The sequence below is a fragment of the Sesamum indicum genome, linkage group LG12 (assembly GCF_026168435.1).
Source record: "Sesamum indicum cultivar Baizhima isolate 11 linkage group LG12, ASM2616843v1, whole genome shotgun sequence".
NCBI lineage: Eukaryota > Viridiplantae > Streptophyta > Magnoliopsida > Lamiales > Pedaliaceae > Sesamum > Sesamum indicum.
Window position 1 is genome coordinate 10187544 of NC_142668.1, and position 10076 is coordinate 10197619.

Consider the following 10076-nt stretch of genomic DNA (forward strand, 5'->3'; position numbering starts at 1 on the left):
ATAACACAGCTAATGAGAAAAATATTTTTCAAAAACATTCCGGAAAACAAACCAAACACTCAGTTACATTCTCCGATATTTTCTCAAAACAACTTCAATCAGTACATCCTAAAAAGAAACATCCATCCAAACGTAAACCTTAAACAATGTCTCAATTCTTTCAAACCAAGAATGCATGACCTAGTCAAAAAGGGCGCGCGCATGTATGCAACCAACACAACTAAAACCTGATCGAACCAAAGATGACAGATAATACACGGACGGAATGAGATCTTGCAAATAATATACGAAAATGGTTTGCCATCGACAATCCCAAACCATGGTCCAAAAGCATACTAAAGGGCCTTCACGTTTCATAGGCCAACCAATGTAACTATCAGTTTGTGATGCTTATGTTGAAATTGAGTTTTCAGGAAAGTACCATTTTCCGTATTTTCAGGGTTGATGTAATCACGAGCAGCCTCAACCAACTACACAAAAAGAGAAAGAAAGGTTAAGTTAGTAAAGAGAAACAGTGAAGACAACATTATGATAATGTACAAAAATCACTATGTATAGCACTTACCCTTAATTCTTCCTTGCTAGTCCTAGCTTGAACAGCACCCCAGTCTTTTCCAAGCAGATGTCTCATCTTTGAGGTTGATTGGTTCCCCTCTAGATGGAACAGATGAAGTAGCAGCTTCATCGTTGGCCTCAACTGCTTTCCTGCTCACAATCTGGTGAATCTGAGAAAGCACTTCCGTGAAAGCCTTATCTACGTTCGTCGCTTCCAAAGCAGATGTCTCCATGAAGTAGAGAGACTCCCTCTCAGCTAATTCTCTACCATCCTCGGTCGTAACGGCCACAAGATGTCGAAGATCTGATTTATTGCCAATGAGCATTACTACAATGTTTGGATCAGTATGATCCCTCAATTCTCTAAGCCATCTTAAGACATTCTCGAAAGTGGGACGTCGAGTAACATCATACACAAGCAATGCACCAACGGCTCCTCGATAGTAAGCACTAGTAATGGCACGGTACCTACAGAAGAAAACAAAGTGGTTTAAACACCAATACAGGAATCACTAAGGGTCCATTCGGTTCAGTGACAGAAAAGGGGAAATGAAAGGGGGAACGGAGAGAATATACTTTTCCATAAAGTTTGTCTATAACTCTATATGACCTAAAGGAAAGTAAATCTCAAATTCTCTGTCTAATTTGTAATGAGGAAAATAAACTACAAAGGAAAGACAAATTTTTGAAATTTTATCAATTAACCATTTTCCAATCATTTTGTATTAGAAAATAAAAGGTTAATACTAAAATAATTTTAGATTATAAAGGAATTAAAAATTAAACATGCAAACTTATGAACAAAATACGCATCAATGAAGAACAATAATGAAACATTTCTAAATATCAATATCTCAAAATATAATGAATTCGTCTATAGATAAATTATGTCTATAGGTAATATAGTAAATAAAAAATGAAATTGGTACTTCTTTATCTTTTAAGCCTTATACTTCCACAATTTCGTCCAAACTTGGACAGAAACGAAATTGGTCTCCAAAAGGAATTCATATACGTCCAATTTCATTTTCCCTCCATTTATTCTCCTTAACCAAACATGAAAACTTTTCTTATACATCTCTTTTTTACTTCCACTTTTGTTATATATACGAACCAAACAAGCTCTAAGGTCAAAGGTAAAGTTATTATTAAATCACAATTACATGAAATAATACCGTAATCAGTAAAGAACTGAGGTTGTAAAGACAGCAAATATGCTATTTGTCATTACACCTAAGAAAAAGTATAGAAATGGTCAAAACATGAGAAGCACCAGAAATGTAACCAAATACAAACTTCGTGATCTGATTATCCACCAATAAGAAATCTACTGTTGCAAGGCTTTTTCATTCCGAGGGTGTATATAATATTACTCATCTATTATAGCTTCTGCAACCAAGTTAGGCTGAAATCAGCGGCATCACTAAACATGCTCTTGAATCTGGCTTACATATGGTATCAAGAAAGAAGAAAAGAGAGAGAGAGGCAGAGAAAAAGAAAAAAGAAAATATGTACAATTTGGAAAGAAGAATAGAAAAGAGACAAAAAGGGTAGAGAATGAAGGCAATGGTATATTACCGCACATTGTATTTCTGACTTTCTTTCAATCAACACAGATAAGACATTTTCCCTTAAGATGTCAATAATAGTAACTCAGGGAGCTGTTTCTATATTGTAATTCTACATCTTGAACTGCTCATCTAGTGTGGGAAAGTGATTGCAATGGAGTATAGCATAAGGGATGTCAATCAGGTGAGCGAGACAAGCCTGCTTAAGCTTGGCTTGATCTTTTCTCAAGGTTGAAATTCCCACTTTTTTGTTGCACAAAACTTAAGCCTTTTTGAGATTAATACGAGCAGCAAGCTGGGTATAAACAAGTTCATGTTGTTTACCTAGTATATATGTATGTGCGTGTATTTACTATATCAACAATTTCAGCCCACAAAACCAAAAATTACAACAAAGGTGAAAGTGGAATATCAAAGGAGCTACAAGTGCACGAAGTTCAAATTAACAGCAGACCACATCTGAGAAAGATCAAATATTAACAAAACATGGAACTCACCTATACTTGAAGAAATAATGAATGAACACAAATAAAGTCAATCAGAAGTCAGTGCCCACTGACAAAGGGACATCGTAATGATGACATCATATGCTTGAAAAACTCACCCATCCATAATTTAGGCATATCCGCTGTCCCCTGTTGGTATGGTGTAATCCCCTAATACCTTTCTCAAATTTATCTAAAAATTATAGCATATCTGCTGGATTGATAATTCAAAACACTGGCCAAATTTTGCACATGGAAAAGGAAGATAAGATTGAAGCATGAATCAATGACTCGAAAGAGGATTATGGTGTGACCTTTATCACGGACTCAAGAACCAGAGTCAAAAAAGACAGGATTACAACAGTCAATTCAGCTCAGTCAGGATACAAAGCGGTCTCACGGTGGAAACTTGGACTACACAATCCTCTCATCACAATGGATCCAGGATGAATTTTATGGATAAATATATACTCAATGTCCCCAGCTTTTACATCAAGCTTTGGTTTTCATGAGGCTTATCAAATTCCATTATTCTGATCTAGCAAACAATTATATTAGGTTACCAGCTTGTGGTTAAAAACACTCAAACCCATCAATCCAATCATAATATGGGTGTAATATAGGTTACTCATTTACACTTCAATCAAAATGTAAGAACTTTGCAATCAAACAACACAGAGCACAACCAAAACAATCTTTTATCGTGAACTGACCCTATCCCCCTCCACCAACCGCCAAAGCTGGAAATCAAAAACCATACCCCTTTGCCCCCCCCCCCCCCCAACCCAAATGAACACCACCATCATCCAATTGGTACGATTCAAAGCTGCCTGATACCACCACACTTCCGACTCTCACACATGCATCAGTCTCTAGGTTTTATTACTTCTCTTCTTTTCTGTATGCGGATCCATGTACTCTATGTCATCTACAGTATACACCTAAAGGCAAACAACCATACTTGTACAGACGCTGTCCACATATCAACGGGAGTTTACAGATCGGGGGATTCAAAGCAGGAAGGCAGAAAAGCTAAACAAGAATACTTTGAATCGTGTTTAACCATTCAAAAACAGATCAGTTGCAACTCCGGGTGGTGGGCCACCGCTGGCTGGTGGGGACGACAAACAGAGAACAAACATACAAATCCTGTCTAAGGTTAAAGGATACAAGTACAGTAGCTATCTCCAAACACAAGTTCAAAAACCCATACAAAATCTCACAACAACGATCATACCCACCACACACATATATATAAGAACGAATGAACCCATCTGACAAAACCTGAATCCTGTTCAGAAGATCAGAAAAGGGAGAAGGGGGAGAAAAAGGAGTGACCTTTCTTGACCAGCAGTATCCCAAATCTGAGCTTTGATGACTTTGCCATCGATGGTCAGGCTCCTGGTGGCGAATTCAACGCCTATAGTGGATTTGGACTCGAGATTGAACTCGTTCTTGGTGAACCTCGATAAAAGATTGGATTTTCCGACCCCTGAATCGCCTATCAGCACAAGCTTGAACAGATAATCATACTCATCTTCTGCCTTGTACCCAGACATCTCCGTTCGTTTCTCTCGATCTGGGCTGATTGATGAGTTCAAGGAAAGGCGCCCGCAACGGGGAAACGATGGATTCTTTGAAGGAAAATTTTGAAGTGGAGATTTTTTGGGAGGTGGTGGAGAGTCTGGAGACTGTTGTCGGGGGGCGTTTCTGCTAGATTCTTGCGAAGGAAAAACTCGGAAATGAAACGACGACGTTGAGTTGTACTTTGAATGGAAACTTGGAATAGTACATTGCCAATTTTTGGTATTATTTTTTGGGGAATAATTTTTATTCCAATCTCTTTAGAGATTTATTTAAAAATAATAATTATTCTATGTATATATTTAAGTTTAATTGTTACATCAATAAACAAAACTGATATTCATATAGTTTCAATGGTTACTTAATACAAATAATATATTTGCAATTGTTGTAATTCATATAACAATATGAAATTTCAATATTGTTGTGTACCCAAATTCAGTAAAGTTTTCTGATTTTAATCTATTTTAGAAAAGTTTCAATATGCTTAGGTAAGCTTCGGATTCTATTACGTGCTCTGAAAAAAATAAAAGGAACATGTGAGAATAATATATCAAAAAAAAAATATATAATTCTCTAATACTTAACTTAGTGAGGTTGTAAAGGAGGAAATACAAGCCAGTCGGAATAAGTCAGAATAACAAATATTGTACGTCAGTTTTACTCTTTTAGTCACATAAAATAGGAGGTTCAACATATTGAGTCTTCTGTTTTACGAAATTTTTAAAAATTAAGAAAATTTGACGCATTTAGTTATCTGCTGTATGGGAATTATGAGATTAAATATGTCAAGTTTTTTTTTTTTTATTTTGAAACTATTTTGAAAATCTTATAGAGTAAATAACTAAAAATATTAAACACCTATCCTGTAGAACTAAAAATATAATTTCACCAAAATTGTCATAGAGCATAGAGACTAGTATTTGTATATATATATTTGAATTGTATCATTACACTAGGGGTGGCAGACGAGTCGAACGGGCTCGATTTTGAGCTCGAGCTCAATTATTTCTGTTCATCAGCTCGCGAGCCAGCTGATGAGCTTTTTCTAATTTTTTTTATTGTTTTATATATATTTTTATTTTTAATTTTTATATATTTAATTTCATATTGAATACTTTATCAATTTTATATTCAAAATTGACTATATTATAATTATTAATTAATATCATATATTTTATTTTGGATAATAATATATATGGTACTTTTATTTATACATTTAATCTTTATACAAAAATAAATTTAATCAACAACTTAGTAAATTATAATATTTTTTATAATTAAAATTATCATTTAATATGACACATATAAACTTTATATTATATTTTAATATATATTTGTATTACGTTATACTTTTTTTAAATTGACAAGTAATTCACATATGATTTTTTTATTTATTTCTGAGTTTTATATTTATATCAAGATACATTCTATACATTATGCAATCTATTTTATTATTTATAAATTTATGTTGAAATTTATTAATTGCTATGAACTAATCTAAAAATAATGATAATGATAATAATGATGATGGTTGAATAATTTTAATTATTATTTTATTATATATATAATGAGATCAAAAATAACTTTTTGTTTTCTACTTTTACCCTTATAATGGTTGTAAATTAATTTGTCGAGGGTTGCACTTCTTCTCGAGGTTCTTGGAAGGAGTGATTTTTATATGTTTGAAATTCTGATTGGGATCTTTGTGTTTTGTGGGTTGACTCTCCCCTTCCTTTCCCTTAAGTGATGATCTCAAGATGTCCTTTATCGATACTGGAATGGAGCGGATGTTTAGTTAGCTAGAGAAAAAAGCTTCAACCCGTTGTCAATGATTTTGATGGTTGAAGTTTTTCGATCTTTTAGATGACGATTTTGTGAGTATGAGTACGCATTTCTTCTTCTTCTTTATGTTGTTGTTTTGACTTTGCTCTTCCTATTTTTTTGTATGTTAATACTTTGGGTGGAGGTGGCCTCTAAGCATTTTGAGAAATACCGAGGTGAAATCAACGTATGTCATTGGCTTTGGTGGATGCTAACAAGGCCAAAGAACGTTGGAGGGGGGGCTTTAAAGACTCCAATAATGCTTTGGGGAAGGAGCTTAGGGACTCATTTCAACTGTAGGTACCCTTGTTGAGGCTGATGATTTATATATCAAATTGTTCGCAGCTTTTATGCCACCCTTTGTTCTTGTAGCCATTTTCCGAGGAAGGATTTTATGTTTCTTGACCCTTTTTTGGAGGATCCTATGAAGGTGGTAAGGTGGTTGTTTCTTGTTAGAGTCTTCATTTCAGATTTTTCTTTTCTCTGAATATTACATTGAAGTTTTCATCATATGCATGGTTCTCCTTTGTTTTAATTTTCTCCACTTGTTTGCATGTAATATCTTTACTTCACACTTTTTTTCTAATACTCTTCTTAAGAACTTTCTTGTGTGAGGAATTTTGTTATTTTGGAATTTTCATATGAGATGATTTTTTTCTTTTCTTTTTTTCTTTTTTTGGCCTTCTACTCTAGTGGAGGGATATCGTCTCTCAATGTGGTATTTTGACTTTGTTTTCAAGTTAACATATTAATACCAACCCTTAGGAATACTTATGCGTCTATATTGGAAATTTACCCAATGCACATTGTTGAAGTCAAAGAAATTATTTATTGCAAAAGAGATTACACACAATACGCAGTTTCTTTACATGCCAAGTGCAGGGGAGTGACTTTCCATCTCCCTTCTCCAATCTATATGTTTCAGGTCCTACAACCTCAGCCACTTTGTAAGGACCATCATATTTGGCGTCTAATTTTTCAGTGTGTCCCGTGGCTTCCATCTTTCTCAGAACCAAGTTCTCTTCTTGAAACTCGCAAGGACGTGCTATGCAATCATATATCTTGGCCACCATTCGCTTATATGTTTGTATTCTCTTCTCAACCGCATCTCTCGCTTCTTTAATCAGATGTAAATCTCCTCTTCTAGCTAGGGAGTTTTCTCCGATTTTGTAGAAACATATTCTATGTTTCTTCTCCTATTTCAATTGGGAGTACTAGCTTTGTTCCGTGCACAAGGTTGAGGGGAGTTTCTTGTGTGGTGCCTGGGCGTGGTGCGATATGCCCATAAAACCCTAAGGAGTTTGTGCACCCAATTTCCCTTAGCCTCTCCTGACCAAATCTAGATGTGAGTTATAATTAATCCTGAACCATCCCAAGTAAATTGTTTTCTTGATCAGATTTTCGTCTATTGAACTGTATTGCAAACCTCAAATGATGACAAATCTCTTGGCACATGAAAAATCAATTGGGATTCCCTATTCCAAGTCTTACTGCATTTCATATTCCATTTCATACATACACATCACGTGTAAACAAAAAGTCACACAATCTATTTCTCTTTCTTCTCTTTAAAAAAAATTATATACAAACCATACACATATCTTCTATACGATTTACTATTATAAGAGAAAGATCAAGAGTTTTTAGACTTCCTTTTTGGAGTTTTTTACACGGAGGTCTACAAATCTTTTCATTTTTGTTTTCTGATTTTAATTCTCTTTATGTTTACCTAGAGAATTTGATCTACTCTACAGTTGTTAATGTGGTAGAATGGTAGCAGCCAAATTGAGATAGGAAAAGGAAACCAAGAGAGGCAGAGAGTTGAAGCTAAGAATCAACTCTGCTGCTCCTCTCTTCCAAGACCTCAACGAAAGAGAAACAGTAGACAGAGAAACTGAATTGCTCAAATCGAATCATTTCATTCATGCTTGTATTTATACCATTTCAATTAGCTAATACAAGAAAACGTGAAAGCTTTCAAAATATTTGCGGCTCGCGACAAAGTCGTGGTTCACTTGGACAAGATTGAGACTTGTGTCTTGCGCGTCTCTAGTTACCGCGCTTTCTCTCCAGTGCGTACAAAACATAATTCTTTTTTTTTTTTTTCTAAAAAAAATGTTGAAATACAAAAGTTTAAGGTATTTTTTTATTGCATGTAATAGGGATTTTTGTTTTTGCAGATCATACTAACAATTTAATTAGATTGCAATAAAAGTACATTTATTTTCTTGTCAGAAGAAATTGGAATCAGTCATTGGATGAGAATTTTTTTTTAATGGAGTCATTTGAAATTCTTTTGTCAAATTCTTTCTTCAAATCCAAATGCACAATAAGAGTAAAATTCTTGTCAATTTACATTTAAATAGAAAAAGTGAAAAATTACATAATAATGAATTTATACATATAATATGAGTATATTACATTCAAATAAAATATGCATTTTAAAGTTATCAGACGGATTTTGCATGTAAGTTTGTAAGGCGATCAAAGACTTTAATTTATAGAATTAAGTTATGATTTCAATTAAATAAAAACATTAGTAAAATAATGCGCACAGGTACTACGTGTCATGATGTCTAATATATATATATATATATAAAGATTATTTCCACTCACAAACGACGATTTATAACACTGCTACCCCAATCAATTTGTTATGCCGATAATACCTATAAATTGATTTTCTTTTATTTCTTTCTTCTTTTTTGTTGTAATATTATGTGTTGGTATATATATATATTTATTCATAATATATTTTAAAATATAAAATATATTTATTATATTCGTATAAAAATAACATATCGCAACGGCTAATTTTTCAATAAAATTTATTCACACAAAAACTGCGAGCGATTATTAATACCAATATATATAAAAATATTATATATTAGAAGCTAGAGATTTAAAATGGGCCATATAGGCGGCTAAAGCCGAAGTCCAAAGGCGCGGCCCAGCAAGAGCGTAGGGTTGAGTTGACGCGTTTTGAAGAAGAGGTAAACGTGTCCCCTCCCCAGCTGTAACGTGCCGGGCACGTGGTGATTCCTGCCAGCTGGGTTGTATTCCAAAGTCGGCTGGCTAAAACCTTATCCTCTTTCTTTTTTGGGCAATGATATCCTCACCCACCAAATATTCACACACCTCACCATAAATTTAGAATTTTAATTTTGTTCTGTTTTTTTTACAAAATTAGAAATATAGTGATTTATTTATTTATATATTTACAAAAATTATCTTGTTTTTCTAAATAAATATATTTTAATGAAATAATAATTTGTATTGCCAATAAATCAAAATTTCAATAAAATAAATATTATAGCAAAATATTTAAAAAATAAAAGCTTGTACTGACTGAATCATATGAATATTTAGGAGCAATATTATTATTCTGAGCAATTTAGTAGAGTAACTAGATGTTACGTGTTAAATGTATATAAATATATATATTTGGAGTAAAAATTTTATTTTATTTTATTTTATAAATAATTAGTCCTCTTCTGTTCTTAAAAAAATTAAGTTTATTAAACATGTTGCAAACTATTTATTTACATGGTTGTTTTTATTGCAAGAAGTAAGTTTTAATTATATTATTATACGACTAATATGAACACTGTCAGTTGAAAGATTGGACTGTAAAAATGTTTTATTCAGGGAATTTTTTTAGTCTTAACCCTATTTACCTAGTTCAAATAAATATATATTTGATTTAAAATATTGAATATATTAAACCAATTTTAATATATTACTATATTGAATTTAAAAAATATATATTTCTAGCTTATTTTTTCTTTGTACCTAACCATTATTTTTGAAAAGTCATCTTTATGAAATATTTATTCATATAAAATATATAATCGACTCTCGCAAACAGAAACAAAAATATTCATTGCCAGATCAAAGCATAATCAATAATGTCACAATCCCTTGTATCGGTAACCTTTAAAATGATGTTATCTGTACTTCTCGTCAAATTTGTATCAACGGACAATTAATACTGCGTACTTTTTACGATTGTGCTTTTATTGATGATATCGAAAAGAATTTACTGAACATATAACTTTAT

General features: G+C 32.9%; 1 protein-coding gene across 1 annotated transcript; it reads right to left on the reverse strand.

The window, feature by feature from the left end:
* Positions 1-42: 42 nt before the first annotated feature.
* On the reverse strand, positions 43-4352 carry LOC105165612 (ras-related protein YPT3). The gene is made up of 3 exons (XM_011084679.3): positions 3947-4352; positions 566-1023; positions 43-470 (listed from the first exon to the last, which is right to left on the reverse strand). Exons 1-2 carry the CDS (start codon positions 4165-4167, stop codon positions 588-590), a joined length of 657 nt encoding a protein of 218 aa, XP_011082981.1. The 5' UTR covers positions 4168-4352; the 3' UTR covers positions 43-470; positions 566-587.
* Between the last annotated feature and the right edge of the window lie 5724 nt (positions 4353-10076).

Bases quoted from the DNA above. Each gene is read 5' to 3' on its own strand.
- LOC105165612 (XM_011084679.3), bottom strand. From the start codon at position 4,167: ATGTCTGGGTACAAGGCAGAAGATGAGTATGATTATCTGTTCAAGCTT. The intron at 1,024-3,946 runs GTCACTCCTTTT...TTTCTTCTGTAG, and splicing joins GATACTGCTGGTCAAGAAAG to GTACCGTGCCATTACTAGTG.